This window comes from Peromyscus maniculatus, chromosome 7 (genome assembly GCF_049852395.1).
Source record: "Peromyscus maniculatus bairdii isolate BWxNUB_F1_BW_parent chromosome 7, HU_Pman_BW_mat_3.1, whole genome shotgun sequence".
Classification (NCBI taxonomy): domain Eukaryota; kingdom Metazoa; phylum Chordata; class Mammalia; order Rodentia; family Cricetidae; genus Peromyscus; species Peromyscus maniculatus.
In genome coordinates this window covers 107,620,241-107,647,991 of record NC_134858.1, presented here as the reverse complement: position 1 = coordinate 107,647,991, position 27,751 = coordinate 107,620,241, and the positions used below count along the sequence as shown (strand labels likewise).

Below are 27,751 nucleotides of genomic sequence, written 5' to 3'. Positions count from 1 at the left end.
CCAGGCTGGAGAGATGGCTCGGAGGATAAGATCACTGGCAGGTCTTCCAGGGGTCCCGAGTTCAATTCCCAGCAACCACCTGGTGGTTCACAACCATCTATAATGAGATCTGATGCCCTCTTCTGTCATGCAAGCATACATAATAAATAAATCTTCCAAAAAAAGAAAGAAAAAAGAAAAAAAGAAATAAAAAACAGGAAGCAACCCAAAATAAATTAAATGAAGTCACAAATGTAGAATTACTCTGTGATATTTGCAACAATGCCGGAATTGTAACCAATTATATTATTAATTGTAGCTTCTCCTTATCTATATAATTTCATACTACCACATGGAATCAAGACTTTAAAATCCCACTCATGAATATTCTGTAACGGCTAATACACACACCAAGGTCATCCCTGAGGAGGCTGTCCATTCAGTACACTGCTGAGCCTTTACTACCTCTTATGGACAGGGACTGGGCCATGGACACATGACCACACTCATAGGCTTTGAATCCTGATCCTCCATTTCAATTTATACAGGTTTTCTCTTTAAAACCCACCTCAAAGGTCAGCTCCTCATAAATTCTTTACTAAATAGTCTTTCTGTCAGCAGTGAACTCTCCTAGGAAATCGATCAATTGTCTTCTGGTACAAGTATAACACCCAGGTCCTACAATTCAATATTCACAATAACTAACTCTTGTATTCCTACTCCCAACTGTGCTTTAACAGGGTGCCAAAGAGGTGGACAAGGATTGGACGAAACTGTAGTGAAGAATCAATGGAAATCATCCTATCCACTGGTAGTCCCTGAGGGCGACTTAACATATCACAACATCTGAAAACTAGGACGCTGGAAAGGCACTGTATGGTTTCTCTGTGAGGAGACATCTGAATAGCCTTTACCTTTTCAAGCTGCTGACCATCAGAATCTGTTTCCATCTTTTCTTCTTCAGATCCTTCTACAAGTGAAAGAATAAACAATGAGAAACAGGTAAAAGTCAGTGTATGGAGAGCATCTGAAATATATTTCTGTGCAGTACAATTAACCAGTCCTCCTGGTGGCAAAGGAAGTGAGACGTACATAGCACATCCATTATGAGGAAGGACTAAGGACACGAGAGTAATAAACACTGTAAAGTCAGGACAGTGGGTAACTGAAGAGGGGAAGTCAGAGGAGACAGCAGGAATGAGTTTTCCTCGAGGAGATGCACGATGCTCATGTGAGTTCTGTATATAATAATAAAACCGTTTTTAAAATGTTAGAGAGTAAGTATAGTTCATTTTATCTAACAGATATTTAAACGAGTACACATTTCAGTCAGAAACATTGCTAAGTCCTGTATTTGCTGATACCACAAAAGCATCTAACTCTGGCCAGCGTTAGGTGCACAATCCAACTGTTCTATCACAGCACACAAGGGTGTAACCTGTCTCAGCAACAGAAGTACAAACAAGGGCAGAGTATCTTCTAAGGAGCCATGACAAACAAAGAACACGTGGTCAGAAGTACAATATTAGGGAGACAAGATAGATAATATTGTGTGTGTTTGTGTGTGTGTGTGATCCCAATTCATAAGGTTAGAATAGTCAGAAAGAGGGTAATAATGTTGCTATGGGCTATCTAATAATGTATACTGGGAATGCTGTTATGGGAATCTATCCTTTCTATAACATGATTTTTTTTATAACAAAGATTTACTATTAGAATTAAGGAAGACCATGATCTGAAGTCAATCTCTAGGAGGAGAGTTGTAGGGGAAAGAAGAAGACAGTATTATAGAAAATGAATACTCTTTAAAACAAAAACCTGCAAACATTCTTAAAGGTAAAAAGAGTTTGTTCTATTTTTAAATAAAGGGGTTATTTTATATTACCCATTGTAAATGCAAGTATTTACCACTAACAAAAAAGATTTAAACACTTCAAACAATTTTATTAACAACAACAATATCAAAAAAGTAATTCTCAAAGCTACTGATTAGGAAATTTTTGTCTAGATTTTTAACAGGAGTCCAACAATCTGTTTCTAGAACAATGGTTGACTAGCAGCTACTGATCAATAACGTCCCAAAAGCTGTAAGCACACAGTGTCAAAAGCAGCATCAGATCATGCAAAAACACTAGGATCAGGACTTGAACGGAGCAATATTATCAACACGTAATCGCTGTCAAGTAATTAAAATGGTCTAGCCAAGTTCAAGGAAAAAGTACCCTCCAATTTTTTTTTTTAATTTTATTTTCTGGAACTGAGGACTAAACCCAGGGCCTTGTATTTGCTAGGCAAGTGCTCTACCACTGAGCTAAATCTCCACTCCTGCCCTCCAATTCTTGCATAGGGCTGCCTAAAAACTTAGCCAATGTGGTTCCAAGACACGGGCATACGATGTCCACATAAGTAGCACCTACTTGGACTTAAGAGAGCTTCTATGTTACTTATTTATGCTTTCTTCTTTTTTTGGAGATAGGGTCTCACTATATTGCTGTGGCTAGACCGGAACTCACTATGTAGATCAGTTTGGCCAGAAGTCAGAGATTCTCCTGTCTGCCTCCCAAATATACAGTTAAGGGTGTGCTACACTGAGCCTAGCAAGGGTATGGATGGATATATATCTATATATCTAGATATATATATATCCAAGTATATAAAATATATATACATATATATTTTAAATGGGGACATGAAGCTGGGAGGGAGATGTTTAGGGTTAGGAGAATCGGAGGTAGGAGTGGGGGAATGAGAAACATTTATCTAATTATAAAATTTTCAAACTGAAAGAAAATGAGTACATGATAGCAGTATATTAAAGAAAACAGAAAAAACAACCAGACACAAAGGGCTGTTACAGCATAAAAAAGCATAATGTTAACTCTATTAAAAATTAATAACTGTGTCTTCAAAAAGACGAGCTGCGAGACAATTCTTGTTGGTTTTGTAGAGGACCCAGGTTCTATTCCCAGCAATGACAGTCTCAAAACTATCCATAACACCAGGTGCAGGGGATCCAAAGCCCTCTTCTGACCTCTGAGGCCACCAGGTATGCAGGCAAAAATAACTATACTCATAAAATACAATAAATCTAAATAAAAGTCTCAAAAAAAAAAGCCAGTTATGGTTTGTACACCTTTAATTTCAGCATTGGGTACATAGAGAGTGAATTCTGTGAGCTTGAAGTATTTTCTCAAAAAACCAAAAAGATGAAGTGAGTAACAAAATGGGAGAAAACATATGCAGAATGGTTAATAAAGAATTAGCACAGAAGACATATACAGAAAATGAAACCTACAATAAAACAGGGAGCAGAAGCCAAGACAAACTGGTTCATGGATCAACCAACAGGAAAGATAGTACACATAAGTGAGTCAGAGATGGAGGGTAGATCACAGGAAGTGACATTTCATACTTGCTGACCAGGTGGACTATATACCAGGTAGTGTTAAATAGGCTGTCTGTCAGTCCAAGTAAAAACTAACACATAAGCTTTGAGGAAAACTGCTTTTTCTAAAACACTGTAAACTACAGGGCCTGTTCACACCCAAACTTAAAAACAAGCAAGAACGTGTAAGGTTGGAGAATGTTCCACTGAGGAACAGATCTGATGAAAAAAAGTACTGTCAAACAGCAAAGTTAGTGATGTGTATTCATCTTGCTTTGCTAGCTACAATGGAGTTAAGAAATGTATTAGGACAGCATGAAGCACGAGAGTGTACACAGATGTTTTAAATACAAAACAAAGGCAGTAACTCAAATTGTCCACTCAATAGAATAGGGAGCTAAACATGGATTATAATCACACAGAACATATTTTACATTATGAATTAACAACTACCTGGATCCTAAAACCACATGTAAAAAATTGGGCAACAATACACTGAATAAAAAAAAAAAAGAGAGGAAGAAAAAAATCACTAAGCATATAAATATTCCATATTTTATAAAAACTAAAATGCAGCAAAATTATACTTAACATATATTGTTTAACTATTATCTATGCTAGTGATAAAAGTCATTCTAGAAGTATATAGAACTCTATTTAAAATATAGGATTCCCACTGTTAGGAGTGGGAAGGTGAGAAGAATAGGGAGGAAGAGAATTATCAGTAATGCTCTGATTCTTAGTTCAGATTTTTAAAATGTATCTTTTGGCTGGGTGGTGGTGGCGGCCCACCCCTTTAACTGCAGCATTCAGGAGACAGAGGAAGAGACAGAGGGATATATGAGTTCAAGGCCAGGCTGGTCCACATAATGAGAGCCTGTCTCAAAACAGGAAGACTTATTAAATTAATAAGATCTGAGAAGAAAGCCAAACAGAAAATGTAATATATACAGGTTTTAAAGCGAACCCCAACCTCATGGGTTCATAAATATGTATCATCATCAAGAAGTGACAAACACGATTTGCTTTTGGAAAACTACCCACAATTATATGATCTATTTCCACATTCCAAAAGTATACAAACTCACATTCTTTCTGGTAAGGCAAGCAAATATGACACCAACTTTTTAAAATTGGCTGTGATTCTAAGATAAAAGGCAATGTAATTTGGTATCCACTTATATAATGATGATATAGTTAAAGAGACATTAAATGTAGAAAGAAACAAGAAAAACTGCTTACACTCTTAGGAAATGTCTAAACATACTTTAATTGTATATTGTGTATTTTTCTCATGATGCTATAGAAAACAGAGCTTCTGTTTGGTCTTGGTTCTGATAGGAACTGTCAACTCTCCCTCCCCATTTATTTATTTATAAATTTATTTTCTTTGGTTTTTGAGACAGATTCTCTACACAGGCCTGGTTTTCCTTGAACTGAAGAGAGATCTGCCTGCAGCTGCCTCCTGGGTGCTGAGATTAGAGATGAGCACTACCACATCCTGCTAGCAAGTGCTCAATTCATTGACTTTCATTCCACGTGTATGGGTCTTTTGCCTGCAGTTATGTCTCTGCACCACCTACTCGCAGTGGAGTAGAGAAGAGGGCATCTGGTCCACTGGAACTGAGTTACAGATAGCTGGGATCTTCTATGTGAGTGCTGGGAATCCTAGGCAGGTCTTGTGGAAAAGCAGCTAGTTAGTGCTCTCTCATTTCCATCATCATTCTGATGGCTGAAAATCCTTGGTCCCAGCGGGTAGAATTATCCAGGTATGCAGAGTTAAGGGTCTCACTATGTTGACCATGCTAGCCTGGAACTAAGAGATCTGCCTCTGCCTCCTAAGTGCTAGGATCAAAGGTATGTGCCACCAAGCCCCCGTAGATTTATGAATTTTTAGATTCATAAACATGATGGCACATGGCATAAACAGGGGAGCAGTTGCCAAAGTCATTCTAAAAATAACGTGGTTAGCAAACTCAGGATGAGAAGAGAATTAGAACTTCTTACCTAAAGGGCTGAAGGAGAATGGAAAGTCAGACTGGTAAGACTCAAATACTTGCCGGGCGGTGGTGGCGCACGCCTTTAATCCCAGCACTCGGGAGGCAGAGCCAGGCGGATCTCTGTGAGTTCGAGGCCAGCCTGGGCTACCAAGTGAGCTCCAGGAAAGGCGCAAAGCTACGCAGAGAAACCCTGTCTCGAAAAACCAAAAAAAAAAAAAAAAAAAAGACTCAAATACTTGTAAAACAGGTGCCTTATAAAACTATGTTCTGAATAATTAATGATCTATCACTCTTGATCATGTATTCAGCTCTGTCATTACTGACTGTCACGTCTGCACCCCATCTGTAAATTGCCTATAGTTATTTTATAAAGATATCAAATCATTCTGCTTCTATTCTGATGAGGCCCCATGTCTACAAGGTAGACCAAAAGGCTACCACAATCTACTCCATGTTTATCTTCAGAGCCAAACTTGCCCACATCACCTGCTTCTCCTCTGGTTATTGGTATTTGTTGTAGAACATGCCATGCTAATTCACTCTGCTTTAAAAGGTTATCTCCTCTACAACGTCTTCCTTAACTGATTGACTCTATGTGCCTCTAGTCACATCTCATGTCTCTATGTATTCCCCACCCTCAAACTGAATACCCTCTAAAGTATTGCTTATTTAATTCAGTTATTCAAAAAATGTGTTCCAGAAACCCATGGGGTCTCCGAAGAAAAAGCAGTGTTCATAAAACTAAAGTGTTGATTCTTTTTCACAGATGTGGAGTTGTGCTTTTTAGAGAAACATGTTTGATGAAGCCTTTGAGCAGACAGCTAAAGCAACATGCTCTTGCGAATGCTTTTAGATTTTGTTTCTAACTTTAAATGGTGCTATAGATGAAGTCCATGACTCACATATGATAGGCGATGAACTAGTTCAGACTTAGAGGTTTTGGTTTCTAAAACATTAAGTGTGATGCATTAAGTGTGATGTTCACCAACAGAAGCATCTTTGGTATCTAGTGCTTTTCAAGAGTATAAAGAACTGAGACCAAATGGTTTGAGAACTGGCAGTGCCTTAAGTTCAGTCGTGTCCGGAAGAAGAGAATGGGGTGCACCACACGCCAGAAACTCGATACCTGGAGACTCCTGGTGTATTCCCCACATTAAATGTAAGAATGTAATACACAGCATATACTTCATGAGCCTGTCATCACTTAATGCTCTATTTTTTTAAAGATTTATTTATTATGCATATAATGTTCTGTATGCAGGCCAGAAGAGGGCACCAGATCTCATTACAGATGATTGTGAGCCAACATTGGTTGCTGGGAATTGAACTCAGAACCTCAGGAAGAGCAGCCAGTGCTCTTAACTGCTAAGCCATCTCTCCAGAACCCCAAATTGATTGATTTCTTTTTCTTTCTTCCTTTCTTTCTTTTTTGGTTTTTCGAGACAGGGTTTCTCTGTGTAGCTTTGCACCTTTCCTGGAACTCACTTTGTAGCCCAGGTGGACCTCGAACTCACAGAGATCCACCTGGCTCTGCCTCACGAGTGCTGGGATTAAAGGCGTGCGCCACCACCGCCCGGCCACTTAATGTTTTTAACTGCATCTAACATTGTGTACTACTCTCCCTATCTGAATAAGAATGTCGTATTGTGGCCACCAGGTTTATTTCCCATTCTCCTCTCCATTTCTATGCCTTAGTCCTCACTGTTCAACAGAAAAGAACATTTGCCTGAATCCGCTCTTGGACATTCTAAATGTTCCCAAACTTCAGCTCAAACCCATACCTTTTGGAGGCCTTCCTTAGTCTAAAATTACATCTATCCTTGTACTACTGGTTACAATACTTCCTATACATAGTGCTCCTTGAAAAATGAATTCTGTGCTTTTGCTTAACCCAGAAATCCTCCAATGCTGGAATGAACAAGAAAGGCAGCCACTTTTATATGTTATCTAATTTGACATGAATACTTTAGAGCAAGAGGTATTGGGGTTGGGAGTGAAGAGATGGCTTAGTGGTTAAGAGCATCAACTGCTTGTTCAAAGCATCAGAATTTAATTTGAACACCCACATTGGGTGGCGCATATCCAACTGTAACTATACCTCTAAGAGATGCCACACTCTTTTTCTGGAGTCCCCTGGCACCTGCACTCACATGCACATATAAACACAAATACACACAATTACAGAGTGGGTTCCAAGACAGCCAGGGCTAAACAAAAAAAACTGTCTTAAAAATCCAAAAACTACTGATATTCACACCATTATGAAAGTTATTGAAGAAAACCATTCTTATTTTTATAAAAGACATGCAAACTATTTGAGGTCCAAAGAATCATGCTGGCAACAACTTAATTTAAAATAAACAAACAAAGATAACTTGAAAACTAAATGGCATTTGTTTAGATACTTATGGCCTTAGATTACCAGTAGGTTGCATGATAAGAAGGAAAGGAAATCTGATATCCTCTCGCTTCCATAAACACATGGCACAAACAAGTATGTACTAACATTATACATATCACACAGAGAGAGACACACACCAAAATAATAATAATAATAATAATGATAATAGTAATAAAACCGTAAAAAGCTAGCCTGACAGAAATTGAGACTACAAGGACAGCCCCCAGAGCTCAGGCTGTGCAGAGGGTCAACAGAAGTGGGGAAGGCCGGTCAATGGGTACTAAGCTTGAGTTAGTAATTCTGCTGTACTGCTGCGTAACAGGGTGACCATAGATAAAAGCCAAAAGCTCCACTCTCCCAGGAAGAGACTCATGAAGACATTCACTTCAAACCAACAGAAGGACAGGTACAAACCACCTAAAAGAAGGAAGTGGAGAAAAGGGAACCTCCATACACCATTGGTAAGAACGTAAAATATACAGGCACAATGGCAATGTCTGATAGTTTCTTAAAGAGCCAAACACAGAGTACCACAGAACTGAGAAATGCTGTGCTCACAAAATGGTTGTATAAAATGATTATTTACCATTATTTGGTAGTATAAAAGCAGAAGAAATGTATAGGGCAAATGTCTATGAGCTGATGAAAAATAAACCAACAGAGAACGTGTGCTCAGAGCACTACACAGCAGAGCAAAGACTGATGGATGATCCTTGAGAATACCATGTTAAGCTAAAGAATCAAGACATAAAAGGCTATATGTCCATTTATGATCCTGTTTATGTAAACTGCTGACAGGAGGAAGGCCTAAGAAGAATATGGAGACTCTCAGTTTTTGTTTTTGGTTTTTTTTCCCCCCAAGACAGGGTTTCCAATGTGTAGCCTTGGCTGTTCTGGAACTCGCTCTGTAGACCAGGCTGGCCTTGAGCTCAGAGATCTGCCTGCCTCTGCCTCCCCAGTGCTAGGAGGCATGCACCACCACCACCACCTGGGCTCCTTATGCAGTTCTTAAACCCAACATGTAACTCCACATGTAGTAGGATGAGGAAAGAAAACCATATCAGTGTAAGCTACATAATGAGAAGTTGTCTCAAAGAAAGAGAACAAACAAAACCCCAGAACTAGAATTCCTTTCATGGAAAAGAAAATGTTACAGAATTAAGTAACGAAGACAAATGTGAACATAGTAGAACCTATTGAATAACAAGCTAGGTGGTTAACATGGGGAGTTTTCTAAGTATCTTACATAAGAGGATTGTAAAACAACCTAAGTATATATAATGAAACAGGTCTCTCATCAGCCATAAATACATCAAATAAGCGCGTTAGCGCACACCTTTAATCCCAGCATCCAGGAGGCAGAGGCAGGTGGATCTGTATGAATTCGATATACCAGTCTGCTCTACAAAGGGAGATCTAGGACAGCCAGAGCTACTACACAGAGAAACCTGGTCTCAAAACAAAACAAAACAAACAAACCAAAAAAAGTCTTAATTGTGATACTGTTCCGTTCACGAGGCATTGTTTTTAGTTCTTGCTCTCTCCATGCCATCTTGCCCTATGACCCCCAAGTATGTGAGAGGAAAAAAATTACACACCAAACTTAACCAAGTTGCTACTGATCATTTTGTTCACTTAAGTAGAAGCAAACCCTAATATTTTGCACACTGACAGGGAATATAAACATTCTGTAACCAAGTCCTGGGGCACAGCAGTGAACTCACCAAGCTTCTCAGGCTCATCAGGACCTGTGCCTGCAATACAGCTGCTCTCCAAGCCATAGGTAGGATCCACCTTCCCAGAGGCTCTAGCAGCTTCTTGTACTTTCTTGACATGCGCTTCAACTAATTCCAGTGGTACTTCTTCTCGGACCCGAGAAAACTCCTCTGATTCAAGATCAAAAAGAGAATAATAGCATTTTAATTTTGCATAGATACGTGCTCCTACACATGACCTAGAGCGTCTGGCATAATAGCATTGGTTTGGTTGCAGTGAGCTCTTTTGAAAAGGCAGAAGACAAAATGAATCAATCTACTACTCCAGGTTTTTATCCTCAACATAATAACTTCTTAAATACACTTTAAAAAGACTTTTGAAGATCTATTTTTAAGAGTTAAAATTGCAGACTTAATTTTATCATTCTGTTGGCTAGACTGGTAGTTGTAAAAACACCACGGATCAGACTACCATAATGCTAAAAATCCTGTAAAAGACATCTGAACAAAATTTTGCCCCCCTACAAGACAGGGTTTTTCTGTGTAGCTTTGGAGCCTGTCCTGGAACTCGCTCTGTAGAGTTGGACTTGAACTCAGCCACCGCCTCTGGCACCACACAGCATATGAACAAAATTAATTGACTACAAAAATATGAAGTAACTTCTGTTCCTTAGCTCTACCTATTCCTTAATGCCACAAAAACACTTCTTTTTCTTTACATATTTGAGGGGAAAAAAAGATGTGTGTGCATGTATGTAGGAGACAAGATCCATTGTAATCCAAGCTGAACCTCAAAGTCATGATTCCTTTGCCTCTGCCTCCCAGACGCTGGCATTTCATAGGTGTCTGGCATCACATCTAGCTGCTCCCCTAATTCTAACCAAATATTCTATCGGCCAGCAAGATAGCTCAGCAGGAAAAGGCACCTGTGGCTAGACTGAGTTTTAAGTTTAATTCACAAGGCACACGTGGGCAGGTGAGAACCAATCCTCCCACTGCTAATCATCTGACCTTCAGACATGTATCATAGTAGGTGATTACACAAACACACACACACTTTAATCCCAGCACTCAGAAGGCAGAGGCAGGTGGACCTCTGTGAGTTCGAGGACACCCTGGGCTACGGAGTGAGTTCCAGGACAGGATCCAAAGCTACACAGAGAAACTTTGTCTCAAAAAACAAAAACAAAACAAACCAAACGAAAAAAACAAAACACACACACACAAAATATATTTTAAAAAATGAAAGAAAATTCAAACAAATGCTCTCAACCTTCAAACTATTTTAATACATTAAAAGGTTACTTATAATTTTTATGAAGCCCATTGTCTTTAGGGTGTAACAGCTGAGATATATTTTTTAAAACATCTGTTAGTGTACACGTGTCAGTTTATGATTGTGTGTAAGACTGCTAACTAGCTCACATCAATGGGCATGTGTAGACCAGAGGCTGACATCAGGACAGATTTTCTCTGTCACTTCTTCCTTCATCTTATTCTCTGAGATATGGTTTCTGACCATCTATCTGCCCCCAGGGCAGATGCAACAAGTACATACTGGAATGTCCAGTTCTTACATGGGCTTTGGAGATCCAAATCCAGGTACTCATTCTACAGAGCAGGCATGTTATCCAAGAATCGAGAACACCGCTCGCAATACTTCCATCTGAGGGCAGCCTCTGGTGCTAGAGAGGCAGCTTACACAGAAAGTACATACCCAAAGCTGCTTTTGCTGCAGCAGATGCCACACGAGGGTCAACCACAGACGCTAAAAAGGCAACTGTACTCATCACTGGGTTTCCTGACTGGCTGAAAGGAACAGGCTGGTAAGCTAGCGGCCCAAGAGAAGCATCTGAATTTTCAAGGTATGGGTCCTCAATGGGAAGCCTCAAAAAGTGGAGGATGCATTCATCCTGAGTACGACTTCCAACATGTTCTGAGACTTTATTCCAATCATCCTTGTACATCTCCAGAGCCTGAATGAACACATAAACAAAAGACAGTTAATATCAAATAAAAAGGAAGTAATAAGGATGGAAAAAAATGAAGCATGTGTTTCTTCTCTCTCCTGTGTGACAGGGTCTCACTATGTGGTACAGACTGGTCTCAAGCTTCTAAAACTCCTGGCTTAGCCTCCAGAGTGCTATGATAAGAGGCATGCAAACCCCCTGGCTTACTAAGATTCTGTAGACAATATTTCTTTAAAAAAAAAAAAAAACAAAACAAAAAACTGGGTAAAGGGCGGCGGTGGTGGTACATGCCTTTAATCCCAGCACTTGGGAGGCAGAGGCAGACAGATCCCAGAACTACTCTGAGAAATCCTGTCTCCCAAAAAAGAAATTGGATAAAGATTTCGTTGAGATGGCACATGCCTTTAAATCTCAGTGCTAAGTAAATTGAGGCAAAAATTTTGAAGATTACCAGACGGAGACAGAGCCTACTTCAAAATAATAACGTTAAGTGATTATTTGTGTACATTAAAATAAAATGTTATTTGGCAGTTTTCTTTGTAATAAGCTGTCAACCAGGCAACAAAAATAAAGAAAATATATGCACATTATAATACTGTCCTTTAACAGGATCAATATTGTTTAAATAAAAACTTCAATATTGTTGAAGATTAAAACTAAGTATCAAATGACGGCTAAAAGCGCAACAGAAGACACAAACAGTACTTGTATTTCCCTAACAGCAGCGAACAATTATAAATAGGAAAAACATTTAGAACAGCATTAAAGTGAGATAAAAATTCAATAAATTAAGTGAAAGATAAACAATGATAGAAAGAAAATCAAAGTGAGAGAAGTCAATGCCTTAAATAAATGAAGAGACTCAGTTACTTCACTAGATGCCATTCTATGATCGTTTCTTCCAAGCTAAATTATAAAAAACTACAAGCAGGGGAGAGCAGGACGGCTTAGCAGATAAAAGTTACTTTGTTTAGCAGCTTACATGACGCTAGGAGAGAACTGACTCCAAAGTCATCCTGGCTTCCACATATACTCAGACATCATGTACACACACACATAAAACCACAAAATAAAATTAAGATCTACAAGAGGTCATATTTTTAAGAAAAATTGAGACTAATAGTAAAATTTTGAAAGTACCTAATAATCATAAAAATTATACATTTTGGTAAAAATCCTGACAAACCTTCAATAATAATAGGTTAACAAGTAAGAAATGTAAATACAAGGACTGAAACAACTTAGAAGACTTCTTAGGGGCTCACTGAAGTTACTTCTTTCTAGGTCATGACTTCCTACACTGTTTATTTTTTGGTGGTGGCATCTGAGATTAAAAGTAGAAGCTTGGGTGTGTCCTAGGTAAAGCTTCTCCTTACCTTTTGGTGAGGCTGGAAAATGTTTAACTCAAAACAAATGATCTCTCCTACCTTCAATGACTTCACATTTGATCAATATAGTCAGCATAAGGCCAAACATCATCAAAACACTCTAAGCCAGGCAGTGGTGGCAAACGCCTTGGATCCCAGCACAGAGTGTAGAGGCAGAGAAAGAGGCAGGCAAACATCTAACTTTGAGGACAGCCTGGTCTACATATGAGTTCCAGGACAGCCAGGGCTATGTAAACAAGGACACAGTCTCAAAACAAACAAAAACAGTAAGTGGGAAGTTTCAAAAATAGTCAGAAATATTTTCAGAAGCAAACACCAATGAAACAACTAGATTTATCTATTATGGACAAATCTAAATTTCATTTGGATATAACTCAATTCATAATTTTGCTGGTTTGCTATTCTGATGCCCATCTTGAGGATCTGTGTGTACAAAGTGTGTGAACCATCATGACCATGCGTGTGCATGGAGACAAGAGGTCAATGTAAGGTTATCATTCACTACTGGTCTCCATCTGATTTTTAGACACAGGGCTCCTCTCTAAGCTAGATCTCATTAACTGATTAGAATGCCAGTCATTTGGCTCAGTTGTTTAAAGCATTTGCGGCCAAACCAGACCACCTGATCTCAATCCGTGGATCCCATATTGAGGAAAGAAAGAACTGCCTCCAGGTAGTGTTATGTGCTCCCCTCCCCACTACGCACGCACGCACGCACACACACACACACACACACACACGCACACACACACGCACACACGCACACGCGCGCGCACACACACACACACACACGTGAAACAAACAAACAAAGCCCTGAGCTACCTGCTTTCTTTTTCCTATTGATGGAATTAATGAAGAGTACTGCCACCACCCTGTCTATGTAGACCAAAGGTCACTGTACAAATATAGAAGGACAGACAGACACGTGCTCTGGCTTGTGAGGAAAAGCATCCTATGTAGCCTAAGTGATCCAGCCTCTTGAACACTGGGATTAAGAAGTGGATCGCCATACCTGGCACATTCCCTGTGTGTATGCATGTATGTTGTTTTTTCTAAGAAAGTTTCAAGACTGAGCTGTCCTTTCTACCCATGGAAGGCAAAGGACTTGCAATCTTCAAATGCTAGGCTTAGAGGGTGCATACCTGAAAGCCAACTTTTAAGCTAGTGATTGCTCTAAATAAACTGCATTTATGGATAGTGTTAATGGTAAACAATGCTGCTGAGACTTATTTTTTTTAAGGTTAAAAAAAAAAAAATCAACACAAACACAGCCCAGATCCCACCTGCAGTAAAGAAAATGTACTACTGTTTAAGGATACAGCAGTTTTCTTCAGTATGTTCATAGTAAACAGTAGCTCAGGATTTCTTACATCACTCTGTGAAATCCACTAAGCTTCTATTTTTGGTTGTGAATATAACCTTTAACAGCTGAGTCATCTCTCCAGCCCTATCCACTCATTTTTTTTTTTTTTTCCCTCCCGGAGACAGGGTTTCTCTGTGTAGTTTTTGTGCCTGTCCTAGATTTTGCTCTGTAGACCAGGCTGGCCTCAAAGTCAGAGATCCGCCTGGCTCTGCCTCCCGAGTGCTGGGAGTAAAGGAGTGCGCCACCATCACATGGCCCTATCCACTAATCTTACAGATAGAAACATTGCTGTGGTTTCCAGTACAATTAAATTTCTCCTTATGGCACAAAGACCCCAAAACAACACTAAAAAACAAGCTGTACTCACTTGTGAGTACTGAGCACACATTCTTGTTTAAATAGCATCCATGACAGCTATGGCGATTCAAGAGTTATGATTGTAAACGGTGGAACTGAAAAGGCACATGCTTAACACTGATAGCGAGAGGAGAGACTAGAATAACTCAAGAGTAACAGTTTTGAGTTTTTAGAAAGAAAGAAGAAAACAGAGCAAGTAGAAGCTTACGCATCAGCTGTAAGGGCTACGGCACTGGTCAGCTTACCTCTAGGAGAAGAAGGGTCTCCTGTTCTGTCCATTCCCTTCCAGCACTAGCAGCTTTACTCTAAAGAAACAAAGTGAGAAATGATTTACTCATCACAAATGCATATGGATAGGGCTCAGGCAGGATTTCCTTAAGCTCACAGAACTGCTTTATCCAGTCACCAAGATGAGTCCCCGAATAACTAAACATTCAAAAATTTCAAGAGAAGGTCTGGCATGCTTCAACAGCTTCTGGTTTTGATTAGTCTCAGGAACAACTTCCATGTTGTTTCAACTTTGGAAGATACACAACTTGAAAATTCATAAATAAGATAAATCATATGCATCTATAGAAAAACCAACCTAGGAACCAGCCAGAAGAATGAGAGGGTAAAGGTTGTCACTATTAGGCCTGACAGCCTGAGTTTGATTCTCCAGAACTCACAGAATGGAAAGAGAACAGTGACTTCCAAAACTCGTCCTCTGACCGCCACACAAGTGTGAGTGTGCATGCACATACACACATAAATGAATGTAATGGGAAAAAATTAAGGTAAATATTTAATAAAACTTGACAAATGAAAGCCGGGCGGTGGTGGCGCACGCCTTTAATCCCAGCACTCGGGAGGCAGAGGCAGGCGGATCTCTGTGAGTTCGAGGCCAGCCTGGGCTACCAAGTGAGTTCCAGGAAAAAGGCACAAAGCTACACAGAGAAACCCTGTCTCAAAAAACCAAAAAAAAAAAAAAAAAAAAAAAAACTTGACAAATGAACTTTTCCTAGGATTCTAAGACAAAATACACCATGCATTTAAAACACTAAGATTTTTTGGGGGCTGGAGAGATGGCTCAGAGGTTAAGAGCACCGACTGTTCTTCCAGAGGTCCTGAGTTCAATTCCCAGCACCCACATGGTGGCTCACAACCATCTGTAATGAGATCTGGCTCCCTCTTCTGTGTACATAATAAATAAATAAATCTTTTTAAAAAAAAAAAAACACTAAAATTTTTTAAATTATTATTTAATTAAATTTAGTTGTATGAGTGTTTTGCGCCCATGTGTGTGCACCGTGTACATACTATAGTACACACAGAGGCAAGAGAGGGCAGCAAGTTCCCTGCAATTGGAGTTACAGAAGGTAGTAAGCTGTGTTTGGGAGCTAGGAAACAAATCAAGGTCCTTCGAGAGAACAATAAGTGTTCTCAACCCTTTGGCCTCAAATGCTCAGATTCTTAATTCCAACCCTAACAATTCCACATTCTCCCCCATCTATGTCTCTGAAAAGTCTCCAACTGATTTCCTAAAGTCACATGACCTCTTTCTCAACAATTCCTAACTAGAAAAAGGGGGTATTAGGACACAGATGCCCTACAGGCTCTAAATCATTTGAGCTATTGACAAGAGAGTCTTGGATTTGTGGGCCATGTTCCACTCATAGATTTACTGGGGAAAGGCTATACAGAATAGCTGATAATAAATATATGTACTCCAAAGACACATGCTATAATACTACAAATTGTACTACTCTGATTTCTCTAATCTTTGAAAGTCTGGAATGTGTGAGTGGAAAAAATTTCCAGTCTATAATTTCCTTGTGTTGATAAAGCTTCTTAATATAAATAGTAGGACTTCCATCTGCATTTGAGTTACATGCACATGGTAAAAGTTTAATTATGCTTTACTAGACCTCTGCAATGTTCACTTTATATCACACTATAATATCTGATCATTTGCAGAACAGAAAACAAAACTAAACACAAAAATCAGTTTTTAACCTAAGTATCCAGAATTCCTAAAAGTTATGTTTTTTTCTGTTTTTGTGGTACACAGAAATGAACCCAAAGCCGTGGGCATGGTAAGCAAGTGTTATCTCACTGGGAAAAATCCTTAGCCCTACTAGTTTTATGAAAAGAAAAGATGCACTATAACTCAACATATTGCTAAACTGCACTTAGAAGTATTTTAAGTCAAAGGAACTTCTTAATGAACCAAAACCAGAGGTATCAATCAGATTGAGAAACAAAATCATTAACATCTGACTTCAGAAGCAACCAAACCCAAGAAAATCCAGGGGCAATTATACAAGTTAGACATGGACAACACTGGTGGGCAGGCCCAACAGCCATCTCCCCATTTCTGAGATGTAGACAGGCAGAATGGGCTCCACATCCACGGCTTACAGCAATGCATACTTCCTCTCTTAAAGACAAGGAACATTCAGAAGCATCAACAGGGGCTTGCAAATGTACACTGCAGGAGAATTCTGAATGGTTTGTTTATTTTGTATTTATTGAGGTATAAGATATAAAACATATTACACAAATCTCTCGACTTCAGATAGATAACAAGCTCCTTCTACTCATAAAAAAAAAAATTGTGAAAGGGAGCAAGACATACAGCTCAGTGCTTAAGGAGACTCTCTGCTCCTGGAGAGAAAATAGGTTCAGTTTCCAGAACTCACAGAGTGGATTAGGTATAGATCAATATAGATATAATGCCCACTTCTGACCTCTAAGGACACCAGGCTTATAAGTGTAGCCTATATACATAATACACAAGCAGACAAAACATTCCTACACATGGAAAAACAAACAAAATTTTTTCTAAAAATGGCAAAAAGGGGCTGAAGAGAGGCTTAGTGATAAGAGCACTGGCTGCTCTTCCAGTTCCCAGCACCAAAAGGCAGTTCACAGCCATCTGTAATCTCTAACCCAAATCCTCTTCTGGATATCTTGGGCACTAGACATAAAAGTGGGACACAGAAAAAAATATATACACACACATAAAACATTCATACACAGTAAGTAAAATAAATAAAATTTAATCCCAGCAGGCAGAGCTCTATGAGTTCAAGGCCAGACTGATCTACAGAGTGAGTTCCGGGACAGACAAGACTATAGAAAGAAACCTATCCCAAACAAACAAACAAACAAACAAACAAACAAACAACAAATGCTGCAAAGAATTCCTTCCTTTGGGTCTTAATTAGTTTGATAGCAAAGCACAAAAGCATCCAATACTTTTAACATTACATTTCATGGGTTCTATATCTTGTTTGCTTAATTTTTTTGGTTTGTTTTAGATTTATGCATCTCTTTGCTTTGCCTTCGTACACACACAAACATACACGTGTACCATATGCATATGTGATGAACAAAGAGGCCAGAATAGGATGTTGGATCCCCTAGAACTACAGTTACGGATGTTTAACTATGAAATAAGTGTTGGGAACTAAATTCAGGACTTCTACAAGAGCAGTAAGTGATCTTCACCACTGAGCCTTCTCTCCAGCCTCACTGTTTTCGAGAATGGATCTTATTTCATTAGTCTCAAAATAAAAGTAATCTGCCTGCTGAATGCTGGATGCTGGAATAACAAGTCTGAACAATTATGACAAGTTTGGGCAATAAATTTTGTCTTGATCATACAGTTTGTATGAAAATAAGTGAAATGTTTCTTTTATTTTTTACACTATTGAACAAACCAAAAATTATATTATTATAAACATTTGAGTTACTTGTATTTTGTCAATTTTACCAAAGATTTTACGACTGTTTCTGAATTTTTGTTTTCATGTTCAAGGACACTAGTTACATGTCTATCAATAATTGGATATCTATGTTTATCTTTAGGCACTTTCTCTTCATGTTTTTGATTTCTGGAAGACGATGAACACTAATTATTTCTTTGGGGTTTGCTAGAATTTAACCAATGGAATCTTAATCTAGAGTGTTGTTCTGAGGAATACCTTTAACTACCTACTGACACAGGTTTAGATGTAAGGCCATTCTAGGATCGACTATTTCTCATTCCTTCAATTTTTGTTTATATATTTCTATGCTATTCTATTAAAAATAGTCTATATGGACATATATGTATGTATATGTTGTACGTACATATAGATGTGGAATCTGAAAGTATCAAGCCTTTTCAATTATAGCCTTTTATACTAGGAGATGTGTTTAAATAACTGCATGACTGTTTATGCTAACATCAATATACTGCTCCAGTTCTGAGGTATGCACGTATATCTTCTTCCCTTGTTTTACTTTTGTTTGTGTCTACGTTCAAGACTCAAGTTTCTGGAAAAGAAAATATTGTTGTCCGTCATGATTCTTAACCCAATTTGATAATTTTTGCTGTTTCAGTGGATAACTAAACTATATGCAAGTATAAATAACTTAAAAAGTATGTTTAAAAAAAAAAAAACGTATGCAAGGAAATAAAAACATGTAAGAGGAGGGCCAAAGAAATAGGTCAACAGTTATGATCACTGGCTGCTTTTCCAAGCACCCAGGTTCCATAATCAGCACCCATATGGCGGCATACAACCATCTGCAAATCTCTAGTTCCAGAGGATCTGATGCCATCTTCTGGACTCAGAGCGTTACTGCATTCAAATGGTGCACAGACATACATGTAAGACATACATATATTAAATTTTTAAAAATGAAAACTAAAACATCTTATGCAGATGGGACTCAGTAGTGGGGCCCTTGCCTAGCATTTGTGAGGCAATTTCAATTTCCAGCATGGGGGCTAAAGGCCTGAGAGCACACACCGCGTATGTTGTCTCTAGGGTGATCCTTGCAATTTTCTAGTCTAATATGCTTCTTGTATTATATTCCTCTATGTTTGAGAAATTTTTTTATTATTGTTTTTAAAAACTCTCTTGCTTTAGAGTTCTAAGGGACTTCAAACTCACTATGTTATACCTAGCCTTTTATCAAATTTGCCTTTATCCTCCTCAGTGCTGAGACTGCAAGCATTAGGCACCATAAACAACTTAAGATTATGTTTTTATTATTGTACATATATGTACTAGCTACAAGTTAATTCTACTTTAAATAACCATGTTAGAACTTAAAACATTAATTTACAATTTGTCGGTCTACTTTCAATTATTCTTTTTGTATTTCATATAAAATATAGGAACTTCCACAAACTATACTTCCATTTCTACTTCTGTTCTTGGGCTGTATATGGAAGTGGTCACTCACATCCACACATAATGGACCTAAACACTTACTGACACTACTTTTATTTTAAATGATCTTTGGTCTTTGTGAAAAGCTCAATGGCAAAATAAATAAATAAATCTGTGCTGATTCATAGATTGGAGTTTCAAGTACACTTTATTCAATTACGTATGTTATAAAAAAGCTTTGGTAAACTGTAACTGAAGCGGCTGGAAAGATGGCTCAGGGGTTAACAGAACTAGCTGCTCTTCCAAAGACCTGGATTATTCTTCCAGCACTCACACGGCAGCTCTTAAGTGCCTGTACCTCCAGTTTGACCTGATCTGACATGACACCCTCTTCTGGACTTCACAGCAACCACACAAATGTAACACATGAACATGCAGGCAAACACTCACACATAAAAAAATAAACAGCGTTGCAGAGACAGCATAATAGTAAGAGCACTGGTTGCTTGTCCAGAGGACTATTTTAATTCCCAACACCGACATGATAGCTCACACCCATCTTCTAACTTCAGTTCCAGAGCATCTAGTATCCTCTGCTGGACGCTGTAGGCATGATGAAAGCAGAACAAAGGCATGCATGCAAGTGAAACACCCCAAATTAAAGGACTAGCCAAAAGTGTTAGGGAAACAAATGCTACAAAGGAAGAGGTAAAGAAGGTGAAAACTTCCACTTCTCTGAGTTATTCAGAGAAGTAGGCAGATTAGGATGCTGTACTGCCTGATCCACTGCTGACTCAGGTTTAGTCTATCTGGGCTCAGGTCTTCATCCTGATGAATGAACTTCCTATAGCTTTTTGCACAATGCTAATGGCAATTTCTACACTTTTAAACATCTTGTTTTACCCCCTTGATTACTTAATACAGATTTCCAAAATGAGTTTTTATTACTTTAGTTATTTATCCTTAGACTGCTATCATTGATGTTGCATCAGCCATCAGTTGAGGTTTGTTGGTTTGTTTTTCAGACAGCTCTGGCTGTCCTGGAACTCATTCTGTAGACCAGTCTGGCTTTGAAGTCATGGAGATTCACCTGCCTCTGCTTCCTGAGTGCTGGGATTAAAGGCGTGTGTAGCCATCACCATTGGCAACCATCAGTTTTATTATTCATTTAAATTCAATTTCATTTCTTACCCACATATTTACCCTCTTCATTTTGCTTATATCACACTTTAAAAAAATTTACTTATTTTTGAATAAGTTGTGTATGTGTGTATTCATTTGTGAGGGTGTGTATGTGGAGGTCAGGGAGCCATCTCAGGTGTGGCCCTCAGCTTCCACCTTGCTTTGACAATGTCCCTTTCACTGTATTCTTCAGTGCTACCTACTCCAGGATACTGGACCTGCAAGCTTCAAAGGGTTTCTTCTGTCTCCTCCCATCTTGCTGCAAGAAGGTGCTACCACATCTGGCTTTTATGTTGTGTGCTGGAGATCTGAATTGAAGTTGTCGGTTTGGTGCCAAGTACTGTGAGGCACTAAGGCACTCTGAATGTTAAGAGCACTGTCTGTTCTTCCAGAAGTCCTGAGTTCAATTCCCAGCAACCACATGGTAGCTCACAACCATCTAGAATCAGATCTGGTGCCCTCTTCTGACCTGCAGGCCGAACATTCCCTATATACATAATAAATAAATCTTAAAAAAAAAAAAAAAAAAGAGTTGCCATGGTCATGGAAAGAGACTCCAACTAAGACACCTAAATATTCCTCTACTTTTTTCCTCTTCCACTGATAGGGAATTAATTCTTTTAACTGCTGGCAACATGTCTCCTGCACTGAGTTCTTATTGTTTTGTCCTTTCTCCACCATTATCCAGTTGCTTTTTTTTTCTTACTGGTTCAGTAAGTAAACAGGGCTTTAAGCTCATTAACTTGTTTTGTAATCAGAATAATCCGCTGAATCACTAGAGAAGCTCAGTGTTAATGCCTGATTCTTACTATACATTCTAATATACTTTTCAAACAGCATTATCCTCAAAAAATACCATCCTTAGTTCTTTTTAAATATCTATCTAATAATATAAGTGACTACTGAAATGCATCAGACCTCAGTAGAGAGCTTGTTGGCTGCTATCAGAGACTTAAAATGCAAGACATGTGAGTGGGTGGTCCATGTCAGTTTACAAAACAATCTTTACCTTTGCCAGTGTTTTCTTGGAGTAAATGTCAGTTCGAAGACCAAAGTTCTGCAAATCAATTGGTTTTTCCTTATTCTTCTCGGGAAAATTTAACATTTGCTGAGCAGCAGGGACCTAGAGGGAGATAAATGACAAAATGACGGTTTTAAACAGGTCAAATTCAAAGGGATAGAAATTGTTGGGTTTTTTTTTTTTTTTCTTTTGTTTTTATGACTGGAGTTACAGACAGTTGTGAGCTACCACGTGGGTGATGGGAACTGACACCTGGGGACTCAGGAAGAGCAGCCTGTGCTCATAAACATTCTCTAGTCTTTAAAAATCACTTAACATTGGCCCTTAAATCTCTTTTAACCAGCTGAGTGTGGTGACACACCTTTAATCCCAGCACTCAGGAGGCAGAAGCAGGTGGATCTCTGTGAGTTCCACGACAGTCAGAGCTACACAGTGAGATCCTGTCTCAAAAAAGAGGACAAAACAAAAGAAGTAAACAGAAGGAAAACACTTTGGGTGGAGTTTCTACAAAAACAAAAAAAACCAAAGCTGGGCGGTGGTGGCGCACGCCTTTAATCCCAGCACTCGGGAGGCAGAGGCAGGCGGATCTCTGTGAGTTCGAGGCCAGCCTGGTCTACCAAGTGAGTTCCAGGAAAGGCGCAAAGCTACACAAAGAAACCCTGTCTCGAAAAACCAAAAAAAAAAAAAAAAAAAAACCAAAACAGTAAAAATACCTCCTTCAGTAAACAGGTAATATAAACTCATCATGGAAACACAAGTATTGTCGGTGCTCCCTTCAGTCAGAGAAGAGGGGAAATTTATCTGCTAATATGATATATTCTTTCACAATGAAGAGGAAATACAGTATAAATGACCAACTATTAATAGTTTGTTTGGTACACTAGTCTTTTCAAAATGTTGTATGTCTACTTCTGACATCATTAGTAAAATTATTAGTAAAAGTTTTAAAACATACATTTCCAAGACACAGACTGATATTAAGTTTCTGTATTATCTGCTTATTTTCTAGTGACATCGATAGCAAAAGGATAAAAAAAAACCTGTATTTTGTAATTTCATAGTATAACATCTCAGAATTGGTGGCACAATACTTATTATAAAGTTAAACATTTACATTTGGAAAAATGAAAACCAAACTATGCAATCCCAAAACTATAAACTATCAGCTAAGAAACAGCACTGAGAGAAGTATTCCCATCAACCAGAACGAGTGCTTTGAAACAGGACAGGAATGACAGGCAGACCTCAGGAGCTGTTAGACCCGACTCACCTGAGGTGACCGAAGATGCAGAGGTACGAGCCCTGAGGGTGTGTCGGCTAACACATTGAAATGAGGAGTAGGAGGAGGCCCCATCGCCATGGGTCGACTTTCTGGATCAACTTGGTAGTTAACAAGACCCCACTGCTCTAAGAAGGCATGAACCCTGAAAGATAAAAGTTCTGTACATTATAATCTAGTCAGTCAATCTCCTCAAAGAACCCATAATCATGCAACTTGTAAAAAAAAAAAAAAATAGAAGAAAGAAAACCTGCTCTGCAGTCAAGTATCTTGGTGCTGTTTGAGAGTGAATATGCAACCTCATAACTGAGTAAAATGTCAAATAATAATTGTATTGTGGGTGTTTGTTTTGTTTTCTATTTTTGAGGTAGTACTACAATGTAGCCCTGGCACCTCACTATAAGGACCAGGCTGACCTTGAAAGTACAAAGGTCCATATGCCTGTTTTCTTTTTTTGGTTTTTTGAGACAGAGTTTCTCTGTGTAGCTTTTGAGCCTGTCCTGGAATTCGCTCTGTAGATCAGGCTGGCCTTGAACTCAGAGAGATCCGTTTGCCTCTGCCTCCCAAGTGCTGGGATTAAAGGTGTGTGCCACTGCCACTTGGTGCATGCCTGTTTTCTAAGTGCTGGGATTGAAGGCATTTACCATCATGGCAATCAAATAATAATTTTATTCACAGAAAATAAAGAACAAATGCTTACGTAGGCACATGATGAAAAATTCATTCTCTACCCAAATTCAGAGAAGGAAATCCAAATTTTAATTTTGTTCTGGGACGGTATATACACTACCCACTCAAATCTCTGGTCATTTCATGATTTGACTATAAAACAAAAGACGTAAACTATGCAACAGTGTCATAGAATAAATTATTTGTTTAACTACATAAAGATAAGTTGCATTTGTTGTTGTTGCAGAATAATTGTTTAACTATGTAAAGATGTGTTGTTATTTTACCTCGTCTGCCTAAGGGACCTGACTGGTCTAAAAAGGTGAATGGCCAATAGCTAGGCAGAGGAAGGATAGATGGGGCTGGCAGGCAGAGAGAAAAGGGGAGCTGGCCAGCGAGCTAGAAGTAAGGCAGCCAGCTACAGAGGAAGCAGGAAAGCAGGATAGACAGTACACAGAGGGGATAAACGACCCTCAGTGTAGCACACAGATTAATGGAAATGGGTTAATTTAACTTTTTATGTTTTGGTTTTTTTTAAATCTAGCTAGAAACAAGCCTAAGCTAAAGCTGAGCATTCATAATTAATAAATCTCTCTGTCATGATTTGTGGCCTGGTAGTCCAAGAACAGATTATTAAAATGAGTATTAGCTGGGCGGTGGTGGTACACGCCTTTAATCCCAGCACTCAGGAAGCAGAGCCAGGTGGATCTCTGTTGAGTTCGAGGCCAGCCTGGTCTACAGAGAGAGTTCCGGGATAGGCTCCAAAGCTACACAGGGAAACCCTGTTTCGAAAAAAATCAAAACAAAAAAAAATAAAATAAAATGAATATTAAAAACACAGAATCCCTGTGAGTACAATGAAGAAGGAATCTAGTTAATCTGGTCCGATATGAAGCCAAGAGATAGACAACGTCTTTCAGAAAACCTGAATTTGTTTCCAAGCACCCATGTCTGGCTGCTCCTAACTGCCTATAGCTCCAGCTCCAAGAGAGTTGATGCCCTCCTCTGGACTTCAAGCTCAAATTGGCATGCATGATACAAGTGAACAGAAGTAACAAAAATATTGAATACAAAATCGGTTAGACATAGAACAGCAATGCAGCTCTAACTACCTACAGTACAAGATCTACACCAAATATTTACCTCATCACAGCACACACATCTCCAGTCAGGTTTCTTCGACAAGCCGTACTGGTTAAATATTCTTGGGGGTTTAGACGGTATGTGTCAATCATAAAATTCCGATATGCCAAGTATCTAAAAAAACAAGGGCAAAATTCCTATGGTCAACTTGTATCTTTCAGATAGAATATTCCAAATACCAAAACTTAAAATTTGACAATCATAGGCAAAAAAAAAAAGACAGCAATATTAAACCACAGCAACAACACTGATGCTGCACTAAAATATTAGTAGTTCTAATAAGTAAGAAGCAAAAACAATGTATAGCACATTATACCAACACATGAAGTAAAGATAACACTGATATCATCTAGTCTGTGGTCACTAAGTAGTGTTCTGCACACTGTCTGTGAAGTAGCTCACCTAATACCCAGACTCTCTCTATAAAATAAGATCCATCCACCATCCCATTCACACAAAAGGAAACTGAAGCAGAGAGCACCTGAAGAGCTGCCTTGGACTGAAAGCTGGAAAGCGAAAAGACCAGAACTCAACACATCTCAGATCTATGTTCTCAATGGCTGATCCCTCTCACTACGTGAGGACATGTCTCTGGACACATCAATTTACCTTCTCACGGCAATCCATTAAGGGAGACTTAGCCAGACAAACACCAAAGACATCAAATTCTGGGCACCCAAAACCAAGAAAATTTGAGACTAAATGTCACAGAAGGCCAGGCGGCGGTGGTGTACACCTTTAATTACAGCACTTGGGAGGCAGAGGCAGGCAGATATCTGTGAGTTAGAGGCCAGCCTGGTTTATCGAGCGAGATCTAGGACAGGCACCAAAACTACACGGAAAAACCCTATCTCAAAAAACAAACAAACAAACAAAAGTCACAGAAAATTCCACAGTATACTGCAGTACTTCTGCCACAAATGCTTTTTAAAAATCACGAATGTTGCCGGGCGGTGGTGGCGCACGCCTTTAATCCCAGCACTCGGGAGGCAGAGCCAGGAGGATCTTTGTGAGTTCGAGGCCAGCCTGGGCTACCAAGTGAGTTCCAGGAAAGGCGCAAAGCTACACAGAGAAACCCTGTCTCGAAAAACCAAAAAAAAAAAAAAAAAAAAAAAAAAAAAAAAAAAAAAAAAAAATCACGAATGTTAAGCTTACATTGTGAAATCTACCAACAAGTTTTGTTTTGTTTCAAGACAGGGTTTCTCTGTGTAGCCCTAACTGTCCGTAAACTCAGAGTCCGCCTGTCTCTGCTGGGATTAAAGGTATAGGCTAGCACAAGTTTTTGCATGCTCTAACCAACAAGTTTTGCATACAAGCAAAATGAAGTCTCAGAACACAAGATGGCAGCTACATAAGAGCAAAAAGGCAAACGGTTCAAAAAGGCTATTGATCAACCATGAATGAATTTACAAGATAAAAAGGCTAAAATAGAAAAGTCTAATTTCAAAGTGATGAATCCCAAAATACTTAAAAACATGGAAAAAACAATGTTTTTTGAAAGCCCAATCTGAATCTTGGTAACGTCAAATAGAAGGTTAGTCTTATCTCTGCCATCAAAGCACTGAATCTCAAATTAACAGAGAAAAATACAACCAGAATACAATTATTGTTAAGATGTCTATGTTGGTCCATGTATTTTACATGAAAAACAATTTAAGTCAGTTCTCCCCTAAAACAGGTGACCACAAGACAATCTAACTTCGGCAGTATGCACATGCAATCGAAATACAGTGATGTTCCAAGAAAAGATAGCTGTAGATTAATTTCAAAGATAAGTTCAAGAAGCAGGCCAGGTGTGCCTTTGATCTCAGCACTCAGGAAGCAAAGGAAGGCAAATAACTGTGAGTTCTAGGCCGGCCTGGTCTACATAGTAAGACCCTATCTCAAACAAACAAAAGTGGGGGGGGGGGGCAAACAAACAACAACAAAAAAACAAATTTCCAGAAAATACATGACAATGGGTCAAAAGAAAAAGACAAATATACTTCCTAACAAGCAACCTCCTTCAGTTTTTTCTAATTCTAGTGCAAAAGCAAATGCCTTAGGAAATTTAATTCAATTCAAATGCAGCTGAATGGTCCTATATAACATGTTTGTAATTAGTAATAACTTAGCATGGGGATAAAGATTCTATTCTCTACCAGACCATTATATGTAAACGCATGCAAATCCTAACACTGATAGAAACAATTAAAAACTATTATGACAAACCTCAACTAAAACCATTTACTAGATTCAATATTTAAGTGCTAGAACCGATATACATATAATCTGAAGTTTAGGAAGAAGAAAAACTACAAGTTCCTTTAAGTTAAAATGGTGCAAAAATAAGAATAATTTCTGAGTGGTATATACTATTTGAGTGAGAATTGTATTTTTAGAATGAGGAGGGGCGGGGAGAGGGCTCAGCTGCTAACAGCACTTGCAGCTTTGGCTCATAACCTTCTTAATCTCCAGCTTCAGGAGACCCAGGGCCCCATCTGGCCATCACAGTCACTGCACATAGGTGGTACACATAAACACACATGCAGACAAAACACTCAGATACACAAAACTAGAGCAACAAATCCATGCTATGAACATAAAAAGTACTATAAAACACTGGGCTCACATTTCTGGAGTCTTGGATTTATTTTTTCCATTAAAAAACTCAGGAAGAGCACGCCGTTCAATCACATGAATACTGAAAGAAAAGAGGTAAGTAGATTGAAATTGTTTTTTGAAAAAGAATTAATATTTGAGCTATGCATTA

The 27,751-nt window shown here is 38.7% G+C and overlaps 1 protein-coding gene across 3 annotated transcripts in view; it reads right to left on the bottom strand.

Annotated features, from left to right (window-relative positions):
- The window catches only part of Smarcc1 (SWI/SNF related BAF chromatin remodeling complex subunit C1), a 127,493-nt gene that overhangs the window by 44,183 nt on the left and 55,559 nt on the right, over nucleotides 1–27,751 (bottom strand). For all 3 annotated transcript variants that reach the window (XM_042281738.2, XM_042281739.2, XM_042281740.2), the window contains exons 15-22: nucleotides 27,611–27,682; nucleotides 25,000–25,113; nucleotides 23,179–23,332; nucleotides 21,897–22,010; nucleotides 14,804–14,863; nucleotides 11,198–11,456; nucleotides 9,490–9,651; nucleotides 894–949 (exon numbers count right to left, since the gene is read on the bottom strand). In XM_042281738.2, the coding sequence (XP_042137672.2) occupies nucleotides 894–949; nucleotides 9,490–9,651; nucleotides 11,198–11,456; nucleotides 14,804–14,863; nucleotides 21,897–22,010; nucleotides 23,179–23,332; nucleotides 25,000–25,113; nucleotides 27,611–27,682 (991 nt within the window). The remainder of the gene's footprint in view (nucleotides 1–893; nucleotides 950–9,489; nucleotides 9,652–11,197; nucleotides 11,457–14,803; nucleotides 14,864–21,896; nucleotides 22,011–23,178; nucleotides 23,333–24,999; nucleotides 25,114–27,610; nucleotides 27,683–27,751) is intronic.